The sequence below is a fragment of the Biomphalaria glabrata genome, chromosome 11 (assembly GCF_947242115.1).
Source record: "Biomphalaria glabrata chromosome 11, xgBioGlab47.1, whole genome shotgun sequence".
In the NCBI taxonomy this organism is placed as follows: domain Eukaryota; kingdom Metazoa; phylum Mollusca; class Gastropoda; family Planorbidae; genus Biomphalaria; species Biomphalaria glabrata.
Window position 1 is genome coordinate 7,681,431 of NC_074721.1, and position 25,803 is coordinate 7,707,233.

The window sequence follows — 25,803 nt, forward strand, 5'->3', positions numbered from 1 at the left end:
AATTTGAAAGATGCTAGCATATCAATAGTAACAATAGGAATAGGTCTGGCAGATTTACACGAAATAACAGCAATGGCCAGTCAGCATGATTTTGTGTTTAACATAAGCAACTTTGATGTCTTAAGCATAATCAATAAAGACTTGTTGCAAATTACTTGTGACAGTGAGTAGACACAATTGTATTCAGCTAGATTCCTAGAATAATAGCTTTCGTGTCTATTTGATTTTACCCTTTTTGATGCCAATTCAATTTTTTTTTTTTTTGCAGTATCTAATGTCTTCACAAACCAAACAACTAAAGGTAAGTTTGCAATAAAACTAAAAAATATGGATATAAGTTTCTAGTTTCCACATAAATAACCAAAGTTTAAATGTACCTTAATGCTGAGAATGTTAAAAAGTGACATTGTTGTTTGTTTTTTTAATAATTATGGTGACACTGTTTTATCTTTGCGCAGCATCTACAACAAGGGCCACAACAAGGGATGTATCAACAAGTCAAAGTATTACTACCTTGCTTGTCACCGAAACACCATCCACTCAAGCATCATCATCATTAGCTAGTGCCACCAGTATTTCTCCTAGAACAACAACTGTACAACTTGCTACCTCTACAGGAACTTTGGTAACCAATGGGTCAATAAGTACTTCTAGTGCACCTGCTAATATATCATTTGGTGAGTATGATCAATGCACAAGAGTAACTCAGATAAAACTAGGTAGAGCAGAAAAAAAATAACACAGTGTACAGTTTTTGAAAACATTACATTTTAGTTTGTAAAAATTAAGCAAATCTATAGACTCTTCTACATTAAAAAATGTGTAACTCTTGGAATTTTACAAAATACTTTAGCGTATGTCTTCTGTGTTGTTTTTCTTTGCACATTTCAATGCCACATGTGCTGTAATCATTTATCATTATGCTTTATCCTGTGTATGAAAATGTTGAAAATATTTTTTTGGATGCAACAGAAGATACACCTGCTCCACTACCTGGAGATGTTGTTGTTTCTTGTGGAAATTCCAGCAAGGCAGACATAATATTTCTACTTGATGCATCGTCCAGTGTAACAGAACCAAACTGGAAAAAGATTGTCAAATTTTCATCCGATTTGGTTCTGAACTTTACTTTTGGTTCTGATAGCAATCTGTTTGGAGCAGTCATTTTCAACTCACAGGCTACCAAGAAATTTGATCTGAACACCTATCATAATAAAACTGCAGTTGCTAATGTAAGTACTATTTTCAAAGAGAGAAACATATTTGGATGTTTTATTATATAAACATGATTCTAGAACTTTATTAGGCTATGTCACCTAAGGTGTCACAAATGTTTTTGTATCTTCTGTTTAGCCTTTACCATTTTATTCCTTTTAACTAAATGGCTTGCAACCATATTTTAAATCTGAACAAATGCAAGAGTTTTATTCAATGTTCTGTCCTCATACTATTTGTTACTATTCTCTTGTGATTTTGACAGGCTCTACTGGCTATACCATATCCTTTCACCAGTGGCACAAACACTGCTTCAGCATTGTCCTTTATACTGACAAATAACACATTTGGTACATCCAGCGGAGGCAGAGATGATGCTCAAAACATTCTCATAGTCATAACAGATGGACAATCCTCCAATCCTAATCAAAGTATGAACCATTTTAAATTTGTTGACAGTCTTTATTCTTCATCTAGATTAAATAATGTATCTTTCTGACTTGATCACTAGAAATTATTTGTGGTACTGTACTTGAAAAGAATGATATCATTGAACTAATGAAATGATATGGAGTTCATAAACCTTCTTTTTACATTTTGTTTTCACACAGCAATCATAGCAGCTCAGAATTTGAAAGATGCTGGCATATCAATAGTAACAATAGGAATAGGTCTGGCAGATTTACACGAAATAACAGCAATGGCCAGTCAGCATGATTTTGTGTTTAACATAAGCAACTTTGATGTCTTAAGCATAATCAATAAAGACTTGTTGCAAATTACTTGTGACAGTGAGTAGACACAATTGTATTCAGCTAGATTCCTAGAATAATAGCTTTCGTGTCTATTTGATTTTACCCTTTCTAATGCCAATTCAATTTTTTTTTTTTTGCAGTATCTAATGGCTTCACAAACCAAACAACTAATGGTAAGTTTGCAATAAAACTAAAAAATATGGATATAAGTTTCTAGTTTCCACATAAATAACCAAAGTTTAAATGTACCTTAATGCTGAGAATGTTAAAAAGTGACATTGTTGTTTGTTTTTTTAATAATTATGGTGACACTGTTTTATCTTTGCGCAGCATCTACAACAAGGGCCACAACAAGGGATGTATCAACAAGTCAAAGTATTACTACCTTGCTTGTCACCGAAACACCATCCACTCAAGCATCATCATCATTAGCTAGTGCCACCAGTATTTCTCCTAGAACAACAACTGTACAACTTGCTACCTCTACAGGAACTTTGGTAACCAATGGGTCAATAAGTACTTCTAGTGCACCTGCTAATATATCATTTGGTGAGTATGATCAATGCACAAGAGTAACTCAGATAAAACTAGGTAGAGCAGAAAAAAAATAACACAGTGTACAGTTTTTGAAAACATTACATTTTAGTTTGTAAAAATTAAGCAAATCTATAGACTCTTCTACATTAAAAAATGTGTAACTCTTGGAATTTTACAAAATACTTTAGCGTATGTCTTCTGTGTTGTTTTTCTTTGCACATTTCAATGCCACATGTGCTGTAATCATTTATCATTATGCTTTATCCTGTGTATGAAAATGTTGAAAATATTTTTTTGGATGCAACAGAAGATACACCTGCTCCACTACCTGGAGATGTTGTTGTTTCTTGTGGAAATTCCAGCAAGGCAGACATAATATTTCTACTTGATGCATCGTCCAGTGTAACAGAACCAAACTGGAAAAAGATTGTCAAATTTTCATCCGATTTGGTTCTGAACTTTACTTTTGGTTCTGATAGCAATCTGTTTGGAGCAGTCATTTTCAACTCACAGGCTACCAAGAAATTTGATCTGAACACCTATCATAATAAAACTGCAGTTGCTAATGTAAGTACTATTTTCAAAGAGAGAAACATATTTGGATGTTTTATTATATAAACATGATTCTAGAACTTTATTAGGCTATGTCACCTAAGGTGTCACAAATGTTTTTGTATCTTCTGTTTAGCCTTTACCATTTTATTCCTTTTAACTAAATGGCTTGCAACCATATTTTAAATCTGAACAAATGCAAGAGTTTTATTCAATGTTCTGTCCTCATACTATTTGTTACTATTCTCTTGTGATTTTGACAGGCTCTACTGGCTATACCATATCCTTTCACCAGTGGCACAAACACTGCTTCAGCATTGTCCTTTATACTGACAAATAACACATTTGGTACATCCAGCGGAGGCAGAGATGATGCTCAAAACATTCTCATAGTCATAACAGATGGACAATCCTCCAATCCTAATCAAAGTATGAACCATTTTAAATTTGTTGACAGTCTTTATTCTTCATCTAGATTAAATAATGTATCTTTCTGACTTGATCACTAGAAATTATTTGTGGTACTGTACTTGAAAAGAATGATATCATTGAACTAATGAAATGATATGGAGTTCATAAACCTTCTTTTTACATTTTGTTTTCACACAGCAATCATAGCAGCTCAGAATTTGAAAGATGCTGGCATATCAATAGTAACAATAGGAATAGGTCTGGCAGATTTACACGAAATAACAGCAATGGCCAGTCAGCATGATTTTGTGTTTAACATAAGCAACTTTGATGTCTTAAGCATAATCAATAAAGACTTGTTGCAAATTACTTGTGACAGTGAGTAGACACAATTGTATTCAGCTAGATTCCTAGAATAATAGCTTTCGTGTCTATTTGATTTTACCCTTTCTAATGCCAATTCAATTTTTTTTTTTTGCAGTATCTAATGGCTTCACAAACCAAACAACTAATGGTAAGTTTGCAATAAAACTAAAAAATATGGATATAAGTTTCTAGTTTCCACATAAATAACCAAAGTTTAAATGTACCTTAATGCTGAGAATGTTAAAAAGTGACATTGTTGTTTGTTTTTTTAATAATTATGGTGACACTGTTTTATCTTTGCGCAGCATCTACAACAAGGGCCACAACAAGGGATGTATCAACAAGTCAAAGTATTACTACCTTGCTTGTCACCGAAACACCATCCACTCAAGCATCATCATCATTAGCTAGTGCCACCAGTATTTCTCCTAAAACAACAACTGTACAGCTTGCTACCTCTACAGGAACTTTGGTAACCAATGGGTCAACAAGTACTTCTAGTGCACCTGCTAATGTATCATTTGGTGAGTATGATCAATGCACAATAGTTACTCAGATAAAAGTAGGTAGAGCAGAAAAAAAATAACACAGTGTACAGTTTTTGAAAACATTACATTTTAGTTTGTAAAAATTAAGCAGATCTATAGACTCTTCTACATTAAAAAATGTGTAACTCTTGGAATTTTACAAAATACTTTAGCGTATGTCTTCTGTGTTGTTTTCATTTGCACATTTCAATGCCACATGTGCTGTAATCATTTATCAGTATGCTTTATCCTGTGTATGAAAATGTTGAAACTATTTTTTTGGATGCAACAGAAGATACACCTGCTCCACTACCTGGAGATGTTGTTGTTTCTTGTGGAAATTCCAGCAAGGCAGACATAATATTTCTACTTGATGCATCGTCCAGTGTAACAGAACCAAACTGGAAAAAGATTGTCAAATTTTCATCCGATTTGGTTCTGAACTTTACTTTTGGTTCTGATAGCAATCTGTTTGGAGCAGTCATTTTCAACTCACAGGCTACCAAGAAATTTGATCTGAACACCTATCATAATAAAACTGCAGTTGCTAATGTAAGTACTATTTTCAAAGAGAGAAACATATTTGTTTTTTTTTATTATATAAACATGATTCTAGAACTTTATTAGGCTATGTCACCACAGGTGTCACAAATGTTTTTGTATCTTCTGTTTAGCCTTTACCATTTTATTCCTTTTAACTAAATGGCTTGCAACCATCTAAAGATCTAAAGATAGATGCAACATCTGCAAAAAAATATGCACCCTGAAACAGAAAGCCATTCAATGTGACACCTGCGATGAATGGTACCATGCATCATGTCTCCATATGAATACACCTGTGTATTATGCCTTAGGCAACAAAGACGCATCATGGCACTGTGTACCGTGTGGGTTACCTCAGTTTACATCAGGACTGTTTGATTCCTTTGATGCGGACACTTCTAACCCATACAACATCCTAAACACCATCCCGAACCAAACTCACCAACCACTAGCCAGATCCACTCCTGTTAAACCTAAATCTACTAAAATTAATACAACAGCCTCACTAAACAAACCTACTAAAGAAGTAATACCAAAATACCTTAAAACCTTAGTTATAAATTTTCAAAGCATTAGGAACAAAACAGCAGACTTAGAAATTTTATTAGAATGTGAGAAACCAGACATAATTGCAGGAACAGAAACTTGGCTGCATCCTGAAATTTATAATGCAGAAATTTTCAATAGTAATTATGAAACTTTTAGAAAAGATAGGGCTGATAATCATGGAGGAGTTCTTTAAGCAATAAAAAACACTCTTATAGCAGAAGAAATTACCTTACCTAACTCAAAAAATGTAGAATCAACATTTTGTAAAATTAATACCACCTCAACATCCCTAATAATAGGCAGCATTTACAGACCACCAAATTCTAGTTTAGAATACATGCAGGAACTATGTAATCAGATTACTACACTTAAAGAGACAAATACAAATGCAGTTTTTTGGATTATGGGTGATTTCAACCTACCTGATATAAATTGGAAAACACTAACCATAGATAAACACCAAAACCTTAAGGACATAAATGAGCTTTTCATAGAAACTTTACACAACCTAAGTTTAGATCAAATCATTAAAAAGCCAACTAGATTAAACAACACATTAGATCTCTTCTTAACCAACAGACCTGGATTAGTAGTTGATTATGAAATTATCCCTGGTCTATCAGACCATGAGATCATAAAAATACACAGTCAGATAAAAGCAGTAGCCAATACAAAACCCAAAAGAAAAATCTTACTCTGGAATAAATGTAACCTAACACAACTACACCAAGCTGCACTAAACTTTCAACAAACATTCTTATTAGAAAAAGACATTAACCAACCAGTCGATGACCTCTGGAATTTCATTAAAAACCATCTTAAAAGCATAATAGAAAATCATATACCAACTAAATACACATCAAACAAAATAAATAAATGCTGGTTTAATAATAGACTAAAGAAGCTTTGTAAACAGAAGGAAAACCTCTATAGAAAATTTAAAGAAACTAATGCAGAAAGAGTTTACAAAAAGTATATAAAAATTAAACACTTAACCCAAAAAGTAAGCAGACAGCTGCAGAGTGAATACATAAACAATGTAATATCTAAAGATAACAACAAAAACCTATGGTCATACATTAAGTCTAAGAAAATGGAAACAACAGGCGTAGCGCCATTAAAAGATGAACATAACATAATACATAATGATAATGAAACTAAAGCAAACATTCTAAACAAATACTTTGCATCAGCATTCTCAGCCCCAGGAGACAAAGACATATTACTGAATTTGAACCAAGTAGACAACATAGAAGATATAGTAGTACAAGAAAATGGAATTCAAAAACTATTAGCCAACACCAAACCAAATAAAGCTTCTGGACCTGATGGTATTCCAGCTAGATTACTCAAAGAACTAAGTAATGAGCTAGCCCCAGTGTTCAAAATACTCTTTCAGGCTTCACTTAACCAGGGCAGAGTACCAAAGGACTGGAAAGAAGCTAATGTCACCCCCCTATTTAAAAAAGGAGAAAAATCTGACCCAGGGAACTACAGACCAGTATCACTTACCAGCATCACATGTAAAATCCTAGAACACATAATATGTAGCAACATCATAAACCACTTAGACAAACATAATGTCCTCACACCATACCAACATGGCTTTAGGAAATATAGATCATGTGAAACACAACTAATAGGACTAATTGATGATTTTTCAAAAGGTTTAGATAATAGTGAACAAATAGATGCTATCTTACTAGATTTTTCTAAGGCTTTTGATAAAGTTCACCACCATAGTTTGCTTAAAAAATTAAAATATTTCGGCATTAATGGTCCACTGCATCAGTGGATTAAAGACTTTCTGATAGGGAGAGAACAAACTGTAATAATAAATGGCTCTAAATCAACACCGATAACAGTAAACTCAGGTGTACCTCAAGGTACAGTCTTGGGTCCACTACTATTTTTAATTTACATAAATGATTTACCAAATTGCATTAGTTCAGGAACAAAAGTCAGATTATTTGCAGACGATTGCATAATATATAGAACAATAAAAACAACACAAGACACAGAGAGAATTAGATGAATTACAGAAATGGGAATCAAATTGGAGCATGTCTTTCCACCCAGAAAAATGTCAGTTGTTAAGAGTAACAAAAAAACTAAAACAAATTAATTCCACTTATCTTATTCATGGCAAACCAGTATCACAGACTAAAAACGCAAAATACCTAGGTGTTATAATAAATGAAAAACTATCATGGAATCCACATATTGATGAAACTACAAAAAAATCAAACAAAGCATTAGGATTTATTAAAAGAAATTTCTATAAATCAAATAAGAACATAAAACTAAAATGTTACTTAACCTTGGTTAGGCCAATAATAGAATATGCATCCTCCGTTTGGGACCCCTCAACTCAAGAAAACATTAAGAAACTAGAACAGACACAAAATAGAGCAGTGCGATTCATAACAAACGAATATTCACATTTGACTAGAGTAACACCTTTAGTAAAATCACTAAATTTAGAAAGCCTTCAGGACAGAAGGCTCAAAAGTAAAGTAGCAATAATACATAAAACACTGAACCATAATCTTCAAATACAAAAACAAAATTTAATAAAATACTCTGAAAGACACAAAGATAAAGGCACAATCCTCGTCCCATATGCTAGGACAAATTTGTACAAATACTCCTTCTTCCCTAGTGCTATTAGAGCATGGAATGGGTTGCCTGAGCTAGCCAGGAAAACCAGTGACTTGGCAGAATTTAAGTCATTGGTTAATATGCATGACTAAATGCATGACGCGTAGGACGTAATCATCTTCTTTTTTGAAGTAACGTCTGTATTATATAAGATAAGAAGATAAGATTTTAAATCTGAACAAAAGCAAGAGTTTTATTCAATGTTCTGTCCTCATACTATTTGTTACTATTCTCTTGTGATTTTGACAGGCTCTACTGGCTATACCATATCCTTTCACCAGTGGCACAAACACTGCTTCATCATTGTCCTTTATACTGACAAATAACACATTTGGTACATCCAGTGGAGGCAGAGATGATGCTCAAAACATTCTCATAGTCATAACAGACGGACAATCCTCCAATCCTAATCAAAGTATGAACTATTTTAAATTTGTTGACAGTCTTTATTCTTCATCTAGATTAAATAATCTATCTTACTGACTTGATCACTAGAAATTATTTGTGGTATTGTACTTGAAAAGAATTCTATCATTGAACTAATGAAATGATATGGAGTTCATAAACCTTCTTTTTACATTTTGTTTTCACACAGCAATCATAGCAGCTCAGAATTTGAAAGATGCTGGCATATCAATAGTAACAATAGGAATAGGTCTGGCAGATTTACAGGAAATAACAGCTATGGCCAGTCAGCCTGATTTAGTGTTTAACATAAGCAACTTTGATGTCTTGAGTATAATCTATGAAGACTTGTTGCAAATTACTTGTGACAGTAAGTGTAGACACCATTGTTTGTAATAGTGTTTATTTTAGTTTGAATTGTCAATTTCTTCTTTTATTAAATGAAGTATTTTTAAAAAAGAAATACATTTTACAAAAAAAAATTAATTTTGTTTCTACATCTTATTTAGAGACTAGTTTTTCTTTCTGAGTTAGAATTTTATGCTTTACTGAAAATAGGAAAAATGAAGCATTTGTAGTATTTTTCTCAGCATTTGAAATATAATTGTTCTAGTTATCTTTGTGTATTTCCCAGTGTTTTATTAGCTCATGTTTTTGTGTTTGTAAGTTAAGATTCAATGATTTCTATATTATTATTTTGTTGTTCATTTACTTTGTAGTCTTTTTTAAGTACTGGTATCCCAAATTAGGAATTTACTTATGATGTTAATGTTTGTATTGATTTGTTATAATTTTTGTATACCTTTAATTTATAAACATTTCTAATGCCAAAACATCTTGTTTGACCTTTTTTGCAGTATCTTATAGCACCACAGACTTATCAACTTCAGGTAATTTTATAGCTTTTTAAAATATTTTACCAATATTCAATATATTGAATCTTTAGTTTATGAAAGCTTATTAATCATTGCGGCTATACCTGGACATGGGAAAGGCTTCAGGAGACAACCCTGAGGAAAAGTTAGGAGCTGGTGACCCTTAGGCAGATTGCTGCACACTGTGCTACAGCCTGGCAGAGCTGTGGCACTACTGATCCCAAACTGTATCGGACATTCTGTTTCTTTGGTCTCAGCAGCTGCGCGGAGAGGGGGGAACTGCTGAGTGGGTGACATCGTTATAACTAAGACTATGCCCAGGCTTTCATCTCGCTAACTCAAAGCCCAAACCCAAAAACTGTAGAGGATATGAAAAAGTATTCAAGATGAACCATAGTCGTTCTACCACTGAAGGAGGCCAATCATTGTAGCCATTATAGAATAAGAAAACAATATGATTTTTAGCAGCCCCAGATAGGGGAATAGCTGCTATTAGTTTTGTATGGTCTATCTGTGTGTCTATCAGTTCTATTTAGATCACAAAAACTATTGAAAATAGAACATTATGATATTCTAGATCTATTAAAGTTCTGATGCAACAGCAATTTTTTTTTCTTTTCAGAAAGTGTATCATTTAATTTTTTAAATTAAGATTCCAGCACTTTTTTTTTAATAAAACAAAATACACCATTTTTACAATTATTCACTTTTAGTAGTAAAAAAACATGGGAGATAATATTAGTATTGGCTATAATGGATAATAAAGATTATTATTATTTACCTGTATATTTTTTCAATATTTATGTTTACATTTTTATCAGTTTTCAAAAAAATATTTGTATTACTAAAATTATATGTGTCATGTCACACAAGTTACTAGTTAAATAAATTATTTACTTTGTTTTATCAGTATACAAGTAGAACATAATTTAAAACATCATTAATAACTAAAGTCCAATATTACGCACCTATTTTGAAATGTACAATAAGAATTTGCTACTTTAAGATTTAATCAAAGGGAAAAGTTTCATTTTTTAAGGCTACGAATGATTACATCGAATAAGCCAGATTCAAGTTAAACCATCTTCTCAATCATCAGTTCATTGAATACATGTGATTATTAACAGTTTAAAAATGATAAGTTTAATATACACTCATATCTCTGTATTATGTGGTATCATGTCATCAGTGAGCCTAACAATAGAATAATATTGCCAAAACTTTTCATATATGCGCATGTCTTCTTTTTTTATAAGGGTAGACAGGGTTGTGGTTATTGAGAGTTTTTAGTTCATAGCTTCTGATATTCTTTCTGAAAATATTGAAACCTGTCTTTTTTACCTGCCTGAGTGGACCACTTTGGAGGCCGATCTGATTTGGTGTTTCCACACAAACTGAGTTTGTAATCTAGTTTAATATTTGGCATTGCAAACTCTAGTTTTGAATTTTCAAAATCATAATTTTCTTTCTAATTGTTAACGAAATTAGTTAATTATGGAAGTTTTAGCCTTTATTTCTCCAGTAGTCTTGTGTTTTTCTTTTAACAACAAATTAGTATCTCTTGTAAAAAAAATATTCATGATTATATGATACCTTTTATGCATTTGCAATTTCTGTTCAATTATTAATTGATTAAAGCTAAACATTATTCTAGTGCGATTGACTACTTTTATATATTCATGTTTTGTTGTTGTTTTTTAAAGCTTTTATTCAACTTTGTCCTAATCTAAAAATAGAAATCTTGTTGTCAATAATTCAGTACCGGTGTGTATATATATATATAAAGAAATTATATTTAATTTTCAGTTAGGCTGAAAGACTTATCCTAGTGGATATATGTCAACTAAATTTATTGATCTATCAGCTATAGATATACATTTGCATTTACATTGAAAAGTTTTTCATCAATGAAGACTTGCAAACAGTTATATTTGACTTAATTGACAAAGCTGGGTCATAATTATGTCTCCACTTATGCAATGTCATTGGGGGGTTTTTTTGTTGTTTTTTTTTTTAGTCTTTTTGATGTCTGCATCCTTATACCATCACGAATAAGATATGTCACCAATCGTAAAAAAAACACAAAGAATCAATAGTTCGTTCCCTAGGTAGTGAAATGTTTGTAAAATGTTTTGTTATGTTTGTAAAATGTTTTACATGTTTCGGATGTTCCTTCAGAGTTGAAGATAATTACTTCCTAGTCCAAACCTCCCGCAGGACGACGGGGGATGGGAGCGGGCAGGGTTTGAACCCGGGACCATCGATAAATCTGAACGACAGTCCAGCGTGCAAACCGCACGACCAGGCAGCCATCAATTACTGAATTTAAAATAAGCTACAGATAATGTTCAAGTGAAACTGTTGTATGAAAAGTCCTTATGATATGTATTGCTATATTGTAAAACACATTTCCTATAGGTTACGCTGTGACCTACATATTTTTCCACATTCATCGCAGACATAACCGTTGGGTTCTTTTTTTCGCCGTCTACATCTGTCCTCGGTAGCGGTTTTCATTTTGGTCTCAAATTGGCATTGGCAGCCTTTGCAATAAATCTTCAGCTGTCTCGTTCGGGAGTCGCCTGCTCCCAGGTTCTCTCTTCTGTGTCAGTTAAAGCAAGCTTGTACCTAAGCTGGTCTTTAAAGCGTTTCCGGGAGCACCTTTCAGCTAACCCAATTGCGCTGCCTTTGGCAGAGTACAGTTGTCCCCCTATCGAACTGTTAACAACCTTTTAACAATGTGCATACCAGCATTTGTAAGACCTTGTTGATGTCTAAGAGCTGAGCCGAAGGCTCTTCGAGCTCTAAGTTTGAAAAAAAACCTGTTTGGACGCCAAACAGTAAAAAAAAACAAACCTGTGTGAACACACAGTTCTGTTTGGGAGAGACCCTAGACAATGCCTATGTAAGGCATTGCTGTTGACCGATGCGTTCAGCCCCCGACACGTGGACTAGAGACACGGCCGAAGGCCGAGAATGCACCGGGGACTTCTGCCATTTTCCTTCAATGTACCAAGCTAACTGTGCGGGATCCGCCATTTATGTAACGGTCCCTTTGAGGAACAGCGCATGGATTGGTGACGTGTTTGTGGGGACTTTATTACAACCCCGCCCGTGCAATGGGTGGACTCTCGTCTACCCGTGGGCATCCCCACGGGAGTCCTGTGTTGCTACCCATTTAGCCTAGCCAATTCCTCAAATGGCCGTTTCCACGCGGGCGCCACGATGAGGCAGGGCAACGTGCCCGCGTTTGTAAGACCAACTGTATTTGAAGAGCGCTGACATCTTTGATGAAATCGTTCGAGACACGCTTTAAAGACCAGCTGAAGATTTATTGCAAAGGCTGCCAATGCCAGATTTGTAAACTAGTCTACCACAATGAGAAGGAGATCATTCACGTTTATGTTTGAGGCTGAGTTGATTTTTAGCGGCTCCCGAAAGGGGAAAAGACGCTATTAGTTTTGTGCGAAATGTCTGTCCGTCTGTCCGCCTGTCCGTCTGTCCGTCCGTCCCGTTTAGATCTCGTAAACTAGAAAAGATATAGAAAATCCGACATCACAATATTTTAGACCATTCAAAGTTCTGATGCAACGGCTACTTTTTTTTTCTGAAAGCGAAAAATCTAATTTTTAAAATCAGTTATGCAAGCAGTTTTTTTAAAGAGAAAAAGCTAATTAATATGCATTATAAATTAGACCTAAATTAACACGAATAGTAATCTTGTAAACGTCATTTTCGTGCACTTATTTTTTTAATGCCAACATGTTTTTTTTTTGTTTTTTTTTTAAAGCATTCGAATAAGAGATTGAGCCTTTTTCAAAACAATTATATCAATTATAGGTTCAGTTAGGCCAGGAGAGGCGCGGTAGCTGAGCGGTAAAGCGCTTGGCTTCCGAACCGGGAGCCACGGGTTCGAATCCTGGTGAAGACTGGGATTTTCAACTTCGGAATCCTTAGGCGCCTCTGAGTCCACCCAGCTCAAATGGGTACCTGATATTAGTTGGGGGAAAGTAAAGGCGGTTGGTCGTTGTGCTGGCTATATGACAACCTCGTTAACCGTAGACCACAAAAACAGATGAACTTTACATCATCTGCACTATAGACCACAAGGTCTGAAAGGGGAACTAGTTAGGCCAGGTTCACATCTAACTTTGCATTCACTTTCACCTATCCTTTGATCTGTTGTACCGTTGGGGCACTACACAAGATCTGTCAACCTTCTTTCTCCATTCTTATCTCTCAATTGTCTTTGATATAATTTCATTTGGATGTTCTTTCTGAAAATATTGAAGCCTGCGTGGGTGGACCACTTCTGGGGCCGATTTTGAGTCTGTGTTTCCACTCAAACTGTCTTTGTAATCTTGTTTTAAATTAGACTTCTGAAACATGTCTTCTTTTTTTCCGAGGTTTATTATGTACATGTGTTTGTTTGATGCATGTATGTGTTTGATTATTTCGATATTCTGTGTCACGTGTCACATAGGCCTATCGGTAAATTCACTAAAACACACACGCAAATCCAAACACATATGCTATCTCCTAAAGATATTGAAATGTTTATTCTAACCTACATTTTGTACCAATGTAATTTTTTGGGATACAATAGTAGGACCCAGTTACGTTATTGATATCATTAGATGGGTCGGTTCATTATATCTGCGAGACGAGTACGCTCCTAAAATTATATTTAGTTTGATAATTGTATCCATAACTGGTTTTTATTGAATTAAGTCTAGTTATCTCAGCATGGAGTTTTTAGCAGTGTATAGCTATCTTATTTCCGATTAGGCTTTGGTAGTATTTCTTAAGGAATAACTTTAGCATGTGAGTAGCACTCTGTAGGCATCTGTTAGTAGCACTCCCACAGAGGATGCACTCATTCTTAGAACCTTTTTTTTAGAGTTGATATCCCAACTCCATCATAGTTCTAGATACTTGATTTTAACCATCTATCCGTATCTTTAAATTCAAAGACTTCAATCTTTCTTATGAGTTGGCTGTAGTGGGTATTGGTTAGAATAATGATAATAGTGTACTTTTGAAATGTTCTAAATAATGTTACATACTAACAGTAAACTTGTGTTCTCTTATTTTGTTTTTCTTACTTTAGACTGGCACAATGGCGAGATGATATGAGATCTAATGGTTATTTAAATAGAATGAGCTATCAGGTATGGTTTCTATCTATCTATCTATCTATCTATCTATCTATCTATCTATCTATCTATCCATCCACCTATCTATCTATCTATCTATCTATCTATCTATCCATCCACCTATCTATCTATCTATCTATCTATCTATCTATCTATCTATCTATCTATCTATCTATCTATCTATCTATCTATCTATCGTACTTTGCCTAAAACGCAGGGCATTCTATACAATATCTGCATTTCGCACTTTTGCCAGTAAAATATATATATTATATATATGAAATACTATCGCTGATTTCTTTGAATTCTAAGTCTGTTAAACATTTCTCATATTATTGTATTTAATGTTAAGAGTTAATTTTTGCTAATATATTTTATTTTTTACTTTTCCCTCATCTTAGTAAAGGTGTGACTATATTTACAGCCAACACCCTGGGTGTTAGGCTAGAATGTATCTGAGACATGTAATGGCAGGCTTAATATTTCTAATTGTGCTGTCAGATCAAGCAAGCTCCGCCCATGGCAAGGACACGGCACGCACCTGTCATCCTTACAAAGCGTACGAGAGAACGTCCGTTTGGTGGCCCAAAGCACAAGACCAGACCGAGGCGGCCCGCGATCCCGGACCTAGTGGCGACATGAACATGACTGTGTTGAAAGATATAGATGAAGATGTTGTGGTGTTTACGATAGAGGTTCAACCTGTCTCCCAGGGCGAAGACATAGATTTACATACGGCCAACTACACTGTTGAGGAGTATATCCTGTAGGTCTACTTTATGCACTTAAGAAATGGTATTGTTTTGTTTATTTTGTTGTTGTTTTTTTTTGGATTTTTCTGTAGAAATACAGGCTGCAGGGGAGGGGAGAAAGCGGGGCGCGGGCATAATTTTAATCATTGTAATGACAGTAGGAAGCCCATACCACAGGGCTGTGCAACCATCTTAATCTTAGAAAACTCTCGGCCTCTCTATCTCTATGTTTCTCTTTATCTCCCTCACTGCCTTTCTTTTTATCTCCCTCACTGCCTTTCTTTTTATCTCCCTCTCTGTCTTTCTTTTTATCTGCCTCTCTGTCTTTCTTTTTATCTGCCTCTCTGTCTTTCTATTTCCACCACTGCCTTTCTTTTTATCTCCCTCACTGCCTTTCTTTTTATCTCCCTCACTGCCTTTCTTTTTATCTGCCTCTCTGTCTTTCTATTTCCACCACTGCCTTTCTTTTTATCTCCCTCACTGCCTTTCTTTTTATCTCCCTCGCTGCCTTTCTTTTTATCTCCCTCACTGCCTTTCTTTTTATCTGCCTCTCTGTCTTTCTATTTCCACCACTGCCTTTCTTTTTATCTCCCTCACTGCCTTTCTTTTTATCTGCCTCTCTGTCTTTCTATTTCCACCACTGCCTTTCTCTCTATCTGCCTGCCCTGCCTCCTCGTCTTTCTATCTCCTTCCCTGCCTTTTTTCTCTATGAGTCTCTGCCTGTCTTTCTCTTCTACAAGCTCCCCTTCCCCCATTTGTGTGTACGGTATATTTCCAATGCAGTTGCAATGTTTACATTACGGCCCACCTTACACTGGGCCTACATCAGTGGTTCCCAAAACATTTTCCTTAAGTGACTGAACACTTCACGCCTTCTAAATATTTAGCGGAACACTTTCTGTTTTTTTTTTTAAAGTAATATTGTAAATTAAACATTTTATTCTAATATCTAAGGAGACGTGAGGCCTGTTTCTAGACTTTGACTTGGTGGCAACATAATAAGAGGATCTTGCTTCGCACAAATAGTTTGTAGGAAACCCTGTGCCCTGTGGTACTCTTCAGACAAACATGATCAGAAAAAAAAATAATGGTTGATATTTTATGGCATCTTTGTTTCAATTAGTTTTAGAATCTATATCAGTTCAAAGTTCTTAATAAGAAAACAAAATTATATCCCTTATCAGACCTTGCGATCTATAGGGTAGATGATATTAAGGTCATCTGTTTCTTTATCCCACGGTTACGAGCATGTCTTTTGGCCAGCTCAGCGACCAACCGCCGTTTCTTCCCCCAGCTAAAAGAAGGAACCCATTAGAGTTGGGTGGACTCGTAGTTCAAAATCCCAATCTTCAGCGAGATTCGAGCCCAGGATCCCTAGTTTAGAAGCCAAGTGTTTAACAAATCAACCACCGCGCCCCCAAAGTTCATAGTGGTGTTATAGAATTTATTTTGTTATTAAGAAAAACTTTTTTCTCTGCATTAATTCACGTGTAGGCCTACTAGTTAATTATTCCAGTAGTAGCTTATGGAACACCTAGACCTCGCAGAACACCTAGGCCTCACAGAACACCTATGCCTCACAGAACATCTATGCCTCACAGAACACCTATGCCTCGCAGAACACCTATGCCTCGCAGAACACCTAGACCTCGCAGAACACCTAGGCCTCGCAGAACACCTATGTCTCACAGAACACCTATGCCTCACAGAACACCTATGCCTCACAGAACACCTATGCCTCGCAGAACACCTATGCCTCACAGAACACCTATGCCTCACAGAACAACTATGCCTCGCATAACACCTATGCCTCTTAGAACACCTATGCCTCGCATAACACCTATGCCTCACAGAACACCTATGCCTCACAGAACACCTATGCCTCACAGAACACCTATGCCTCACAGAACAACTATGCCTCGCATAACACCTATGCCTCTTAGAACACCTATGCCTCGCATAACACCTATGCCTCACAGAACACCTATGCCTCACAGAACACCTATGCCTCGCATAACACCTATGCCTCACAGAACACCTATGCCTCACAGAACACCTATGCCTCACAGAACACCTAGACCTCGCAGAACACCTAGACCTCGCAGAACACCTAGGCCTCGCAGAACACCTAGACCTCGCAGAACACCTAGACCTCGCAGAACACCTAGGCCTCGCAGAACACCTAGACCTCGCAGAACACCTAGACCTCGCAGAACACCTAGGCCTCGCAGAACACCTAGACCTCGCAGAACACTAGGGCTCCGCGGAACACAGTTTGGGAAACACTGCCCTACACGAATAAGCTTAAAGCATAAAACTGTTGACGATGGTTGCTCATTGGCAAGCTTTGGGTGGGTCATGTGACATTTGGGGGGACAAATACAGCAAGTTACTGATGGGAAAGGATTTTTTTTAATAGGATGATTGTGTGTAAACTTCTTCCCTGTGTTGTGTGTGCGTTCCTGGTTGCGTTTGTGTTTAGGGTTGCGAAGCTCCTATGTGTACCTCTAGGCTTGCATCTGTCACAATTTTATTTAAACATTTTTCTCACTGTCTTCTAGCTGGTCGAACTCTTTTGTTGAGTATTTACAAAGCTTATATCAACTCTGTCTGTGTGGTAAAAAGTTTGTACACGTTATTTCCCACACCGGATCAAGTCGAAACTTTGCACAATTATTTATTGGCATTGACAAGACATAAATTAGTAAAACAGAAATTAACCAATAAGTCAATTGGTGTGACTGGTAATCAATTATTTTATCTGATACCAACATGGGAAATTAATCCTTCTGTATTTACAGATTCGGCTAAATATGTAGGGTTTCGTCCAATTAGATGATTGAATACGTAATTTCCCCCACACCTATTCCCGGATCAAGTTGAAACTTCAAAAAGTTATTTATTGCACCTACTTGACTAAACTAATTAATTTTTTAAAATATGGAATAAGGGAAATAGCTTTTACATTACTGAGAATTTAATGTATGTGTGAAGCTATTTCCCTTAGTAAGGATTTGTTTTTGTATAAAAAAAAATGTTTTATTTCGCTTGTTTATATATAGGCCTACTTCCAAAGGTGTGTTCCTCTAAAAAAACAAAACATCATTTATAAAACGTAATTTCTTCCAAGCTGTGATAGCTGGGTGTTTGTTCACACTGATGTCATCCTTGTGTGTGTTGAATTAATTGTGTGTGTGTGTTGTCCTAATTGTTTGTGTGTATGTACAAAACTGAATGACCTTCGCTGTTAATCTATTATCATGTTGAACAGGTGAACACGTTTATGAATGATTGTGCTAAGTTGTGAAGGAGTTGACACTAGAGTGCTGATTAAGAAAGCTAGGTTAAATAGTGAGAAATATAGTTTCTATTTTCGTAGTTACTCAGTAAAATATGTCTTTAGTGTTGGCCTGTAAGCCAGGTATATGTTGGTAAACAAGTTCTTTTATCTTATCTTAATCTTACGTTACTTTAAGTCCTTAATTAGTCCCACGCATTTCAAATGTCAATCTAATCATTCTTTTTAATCGGTGACCTAAACTCTGATATGCCGTTGGTTTTCCTGGATGATTCAAGAAACCCATTTCATTCTCCAATTGCACTAGGTAAGAAGGAGCACTTATATGAATTTGTCCTAGAAAATGGAAAAAAAAATTGTGTCTCTATGTGTCTTTCTGAGCATTATATCTATCAATATATATAATTCTCTTCATAGCTCAAGAGTTTGGACAAGAAGTAAAGGAAAGCTCACTCTTTTATTTCTGCAAGCCGGACTAGAGTTACCCTACGAAAAAAAAAAGAGGGGTGGGAGAACAAGTAGTATTCACCCATCGCTAAATAGCAGGGCTGAACTCAACCGTTGTGGGGCCTTATGCGAAACGGATTTTTCGGGGCCAACTTTGGGTAGGGATACGGATAATAAGTTAAATTTTAGAGTTTGTATTAGAAAATAAATTCGTCTTTGCATTTTTTTCATTCTTTACTACGTACAGAACTACTTCACGCGCCTTGCGTGTAGCGAAGTCATGACATTCATAAAAAGTTTATTTCCTACATAGCTCACGCTCAATAGCAAGAATTACCAAATGTTTTCAATCTATCTACGTGAATAGTTGAACTCAAGTAATTCTTCATTAGTTTGAGGCGCGAAAAGCTTCTTTCAACAGATTCCAAAATTACTGGATAATGCCGTTTTTTTTTTTTTATCGCGCGTTGGATTGTCGTTTTCCATATTGAATGACACCCCAAAATGACATTTTTGTCTATATATTTCAGGAGATTTTTATGAGTTTTCTAAAGATTTTAATAATTTCCGGATATTTCCATGAGCTCCTGGTAAATTGACAGGAGGGCACGGGAAATCTGTTTTAAGTTATAAATGGTTTAATTTAATAATTTATACACCTAAAATTAGAGCTGGTCCTATGAAAATGCGGGGCCCACTGCGGTCGCATAGGTTGCAGTGGCCTAAGGCTGGCCCTGCAAAATAGCGGCTGATACTACGTCGCCGGTCAACTAGTAAATATATAAACTAGTAGGTCAAACAATACGTCGAACGATTTAGAATGTTTCAACTCACTTTACTTTATAATTATCATTTTTTTTTGTTGTAGAAATGGATTCATTTTCAATCTTTGGCACTGCCAGGGTTGAGCTCTATTAAAAGAAACCAAATTTATAGTAGTCCCATGAATAGTGTCCTGTATGAGAAATTTTCTGATGATGTGGCAGGTCTGCAGCAGTATTACCATTTATAGAGGTAATAAGTATCCTCTTAAGAACGCTTTAGGGCTTGGAATGTGTCTGCGATTCTTCCCCTTGGTGCATCAAACAACAAGGTGTATTGGTATTTAGCTTCCTTAGTTGCTTCATCTCTAAGATTTTCCTATTTTCTTCGTTTTGTTCAATTTCAGTTTTCCTTTTATTCTGAGATAGCGGTACGGCGATATCAATGATTTTTCTAAACAGTACTTAAATTTAGGCTATTGAAATCCACCATCTTGTCAATCAAAATAGATATATCCCGGTATAATCGGTTGACTCGAGGACCTCCTGTGGTGAGCATTTGTTGTAAGGAGTTTATTTCATAATCATATTTTGTGTCAAAGCCAGATTTTGATGTATTTAATTCGACAATAGGATTTGGCAACTCAGGTAGTCAGATTCTGGCCAAGCTCCACATCATGATCCTGCTATTATGTCTTCAATTGACTTACCCGTATTTCGCTTAATTGGCATTTGTTAACAACTTCGAGTTTTAGGATTTTCTTTTCATAATTTTTAGTCCTGATAACTGTATTGCTGTGACAAAGCCTTTCGTTTCAGGGTAGATATGACCTGATTTGAATCATGTCATGGAAGCCTTATAGATCTTGTCACCGTGTAATATAGCTGGTAATTTTCCGTGCTTTTTCTTCCCACTTGCGAACCTTGTGCCCTGCGTCATCTAAACCAACATTAACATCATTTTTTTTTTTGTTTTGTTCAGTGGGGTAGCCTCAAAGTCGTATTATTTTTATTTATATTATTATTAGGCCTGTTAGTAGTAGTGTTTTTATTTCCACCATTATTATAATGTAGCCAATAGTTTGTCCCACGTATCGTAGACTAAAGATTTTATTTGAGAGACTATAATTTCTAATTTTAAAGGGAAATGCAATGATAAGCTAAAACAAACAGGATGTTAAAGACAAATCCTGTTTTTTTTTTGTTTGTATGTTTGTTTGCAGCGCGGTCTTGTTGTTATTTGTTATGTGTCACACACACGCACACACATTGTACACTTGTACCGAGGGCTGCAACATCTTATCTATTTAGGGGTTTTCCATTTAGTGTTCATTTGCTATAGGGCTACTAGGGTAAAAACAAAAATTACCTCTGTAATGGTAGAAATTGAGCCAATGAATTTGCTACATATAGTACTAAGAGTTCTCATAATAAAGTCAATGTCCTAAATATCTTTTAGTAAGGTTAAGTAAAGTGACCCTTTTAGATACTGCGATCTCTAGGACAGTCGATGACAATGCCATCTGTTTCTACGGACGACGGTTAACGAGGGTGTCATGTGGCCAGCACAACGAGCAACTGCCTTTACTTTTCCAACTAATGTCAGGTGCTTAAAGAGTTGGTTAAATAAGGTGCGTTCTTAATATCTCGAAATTCAAAATCCCAGTATTTACCAAGATTCGAATCCGAGACCCCTCGGTTCGGAAGCCAAGAACCTTACTACTCAGCCACCATGCCCCAAAGTTCTTCTGGTAATATTTTGTTTTGTTTGTTTCACAAGTTTTGTATGTTCCTTCGAATAGGAGATAATTAGTTTAATGACGGATGACGGGAATTGACGGCGAAGGGTGTCGAGCCGGAACCATCGTGACCATCAAACGACAGTCCAGAGCGCATACATTCATACATTCATACATTCGGTAACTGAAACAAAATGTTGACATTAATTTGTTGATGATGATAATGTTGTTGCTGATGATGCTGTTGCTAGTGATAATTTTTTTGATAATGATGCTGTTGGTGATGGTATTAATGTTCAAGATGATGCTGTTGAAGATAAATGTTGTTGATGATGATAATGTCAATATTGATGACGATGAAAATGCTGTTGATGAAAATGTTGTTGATCAAAATGTTGTTGATGAAAATGCTGATGAAAATGTTGATGATGAAAATGTTGATGAAAATGTTGATGATGAAAAATCTTGATGAAAATGTTGTTGATGAAAATGTTGATGAAAATGTTGATGATGAAAATGTTAATGAAAATGTTGTTGATGAAAATGTTGATGAAAATGTTGTTAATGAAAATGTTGATGAAAATGTTGATGATGAAAATGTTGATGATAATGTTGATGCTGCGAGTAAATCTCCCCTGAAGTACTTACGGATACATTTATGAAAAAAAAAACGGGTTTCACCATATTCAGGAATGTGTATTTGTTGTTCATATTTTCCGAAGAAATGAAAACATATGGCTTACGTCTCAACATCGCATCTGTTTGTTACATTGAAGTTATAGTCGACATATTTCAAAGGAAATCATCATAGAGTGGTCTCCCGTAAATTCTTTATATCTTGAATCAAACATTAATGTTGAATAAACGTGTTTTTACATAAGTTGTATTTAACAATAGTATTTTTAATCTTGGCTATGTACAACCCAAACATTAGTTAACTCATAATCAATGTCTAGTCCCTCTCTGTATATAGACCTATAGGTCTTTAAAGAGTTTTTTTTTTTTGTTTTTTTTATTTTCTTTAGAATGCTCTTTGATTACCATTTGAGGGTCCTACCAGTATTTCGAAAAAGATTTATTTTACTACAATTGTTTTTTAGTCTTTCCATTTTTTTGGAAATCTATAACGACCAAAAGAGAAAACTCACAAAAGGGACTTAAACATATTTGAATACTAGATCAACATAAAAATCATTTTTCACTTCATACGTAGTTACATCATAAATCTATACCGAAGCAGGGCGTTTTGGAGCAGTCGTTTAGGCGCAGTCGTTTATGCGCAGTCGTTTTGGTGCAGGCGTTTTGTCGCAGTGGTCTTTTTTATCTGTGACATTTTAGCACTAAATGTCATACGCGAATTATATATGTTCATATTATTATAATAATAATAATAATAATAATAATAATCTTTATTATCCGTAAGGAAATTTGTCTTACAATTTGTGCATTACACCAAACAAAAAACATTATAACTATAAGAAACCAAAGTGTACATTCACACCAGACTCACTCATAATTTACATGTGACAAAGTTTATACCAGATTGTTCTTATTTAATGACTTGATTGCCAGGGGAACAAAAGAGTGTTTGTGTCTGTTTGTCTTTGCTATCGGTGTCTTGTATCTCTTTTGTGATGGTAAAATCACAAAGTCCTGACACAAAGGGTGATTCTTTATTTCGAGGATCTTGTTAGCTTTTTTATAGATGTTTGTCTCAAACAACTGCCCAAATGGGGTTTGTTTTTTGCCAATGATTTTGCCAGCAGCATTTAGGATTCTATTAAGTTTATTTTTATTTTTAATGCTCAGATTGCCATACCAGGCAGTGATATTGAAACTTAAAATATTGCAGATGTGAGCGTGATAAAACATAGCCAAGGCCTTTTCGCTAACATTAAACGAGGACAGTTTTCTTAGTAGTCGTAATCTTTGCTGCCCTTTTTTGCTGATATAATCAGTATTTGCAGTAAAATTTAGTTTATTGTCTAGGATAGTACCAAGGTATTTAAAGGTTTGCACAATTTCAATAGTCTCTCCAGCTACAGAAACAATATCATTTCCCTTCTTGTCCCTACGAAAATCGATTATCATTTCTTTGTTTTTTTTTACATTTAATAATAAAAAATTATCTTTACAGTATTCCTCAATGTGTTCTAGTTCTTTGAAATACTCATTTACGTCTGAGCTCTCTGAGAGCAGGGCAAGAAGAGCCGCATCATCAGCGAATTTTGTGAAGGAGCAACAATAACTATCGGATTGAAAATCATTGGTGTACAAAATGAACCACAATGGCGATGTTACAGCCCCCTGGGGCGCCCCTGTGTTAACTATGCGTTCATTAGATATAACATTGTTTACCCTAACCCTCTGAGCTCTCTGGGTCAAAAATTCATTAGCCCATAGTATTATGTATGGACTAATCTGCAACGCTTTCATCTTTTCAATGAGTCTTTTATGTCTTTTAAAAGAATGATTCATATCCATATTTTGTATATGTGTTTGTGTTCTAACGCATTTTCTTTACTGTTCTGTTTTAAGGTAAGAATGCAACATTTAATCTTTTTCTATCCACAGATTCCTGCAATGTCTTTCCAACTTTAAAGTATCTTTCTGTGAATTCCCATTACAAGACGTAACAGATTCCAAAAATCAAAGTCTTGTTCTAAAACCTGACAATTTCACAAACACAAGTCTCAGTGTAACCTGTGGTTATAATACAAACTTTAGTTCAATACAGTGCAACAAATCTGACAATTCTAGCGCCACCCAGCTTGGTATATTTAACATAGACGTCCATGAAGCCAACAGAACAAACATAACTATTTTCTTGAACTGGAAGAGCTCACTGGAAGTTACAGAACTACGATGGGCTGATTTTTTAGACGTGCACTTCGTCTGTCTGGCAGACGACAAGGCAGGTGACTTAGTGAAGATGTCACTTCCACTCCAAATCGCCGGAGCGTCCATGGCGCTGGTCATCATTATCATGTTTACCATCACGGTGTGCCGTAGTTTCAGGAGAAGGCGTCAACTGGAAGAGAAGCTAAAGTTAATACCGGAAACGGAAGTGGAGCTGGAGCACACGAAGACTTTTTCAAGCCAAATTCGTCTCATTACAGACACCACTGACAAACCTGTACCTGAAGAGAACACAATTGTTGTTAAATTCTAAACATTATTGATTCGTTCTGATGTCTATTGAATTTATAAGAGGAAGCACACTACGTCATTCTGAAGAGATAAATGCCTTATTAAGAAATCCATTTCGTAAGCCAGATCTACTGCTAGTTATGTAATAAATATTTGTTGTAGGTAATGTTAGTTCAAATATTGTATGTTGCTTAACAAGTAATTTACTTTATAAATAGACCTTCTAGATGTCGATGTATCATGCGAGTGATATGCTTATTGTCAAAAGTTGATATTGTGATAAATGTTTAGATACACATTGGATGATATAATGTGCAATAGTTCTGTACTCTCTAATTCGTGGGCCAATTAAATTAATAACAGTCCAGGTTAAAAAAAAAACAGATTATAATAATTTTTAAATATGTCGAGTTTTTTTTTATAATTGTGATCTAATTAGTCTGTAAGTCTTAAATGTTTCCCCAATGGTCAGCATCAGTGTTTACTGTTTTGAGATCCCATTTTATTTTACATCCACGTAACAGAGGTGGGGAGCGACCAGTTTTTCTAGAACTGGACGCGAGCTGCCCTTAAAGAATTACTTTCGGAAAGCGGTTGTCCTCCATTCGGCGAACACACAAACACACACACTCACACACACAAACACATAATATATACATATACAATATACACATAGCAACTGATTGAGGAAGAAAGACTGACATGGGCCAACGTCACTTTATTTACATATGAAACGAGAGAGCCGACAGTTTGGCGAATATAAAGAACGTTCCTTGACTCACCAGAGGAGCCGCAAACATTTGAGAGTGCAACAGCAAGAATTTGTGAATGGATTAAGTCCAAGTGGTACGATATTGACCGTGCTATGAGAGTAATATCAGCTTATAGCTTTACAGCCTGGGGGCTTACAAATGATACCAATTAGAGTTGGGTGAATTCAGAAGTTTAAAATTCCAGTCATCTTTTGAGACCCATCAGTAGCTAAAATGTTGTTTTACATATTTAGTTTGTTCCCTATGATTGGTGAAGAGCCAATTTCTCATCCTGGCCATGGATAAAAGCCTTTCCTTGGTCAAGAGGTCCATAAAAGTAAACCGGATGTTC

General features: G+C 35.4%; 2 protein-coding genes across 4 annotated transcripts; both read left to right on the plus strand.

The window, feature by feature from the left end:
- LOC106067238 (uncharacterized) lies at window positions 1–25,101 on the plus strand. Of its 3 annotated transcripts, none has more exons than XM_056045631.1 (20): window positions 1–163; window positions 269–301; window positions 459–677; window positions 973–1,232; window positions 1,481–1,646; window positions 1,827–2,006; window positions 2,111–2,143; window positions 2,301–2,519; window positions 2,815–3,074; window positions 3,323–3,488; window positions 3,669–3,848; window positions 3,952–3,984; window positions 4,142–4,360; window positions 4,656–4,915; window positions 8,366–8,531; window positions 8,712–8,891; window positions 9,379–9,411; window positions 14,507–14,567; window positions 14,954–15,347; window positions 24,124–25,101. In XM_056045631.1, exons 1-18 carry the CDS (start codon window positions 73–75, stop codon window positions 14,530–14,532), a joined length of 2,724 nt encoding a protein of 907 aa, XP_055901606.1. In that variant the 5' UTR covers window positions 1–72; the 3' UTR covers window positions 14,533–14,567; window positions 14,954–15,347; window positions 24,124–25,101. The 3 variants fall into 3 exon arrangements, with proteins under 3 accessions (XP_055901606.1, XP_055901604.1, XP_055901605.1); XM_056045629.1 differs by having other exon boundaries at window positions 14,954–15,318; XM_056045630.1 differs by having other exon boundaries at window positions 14,959–15,318.
- On the plus strand, window positions 16,877–17,668 carry LOC129921720 (anti-sigma-I factor RsgI2-like). The gene has a single exon (XM_056004289.1). It carries the CDS (start codon window positions 16,877–16,879, stop codon window positions 17,666–17,668), a length of 792 nt encoding a protein of 263 aa, XP_055860264.1.
- Window positions 25,102–25,803: the final 702 nt, after the last annotated feature.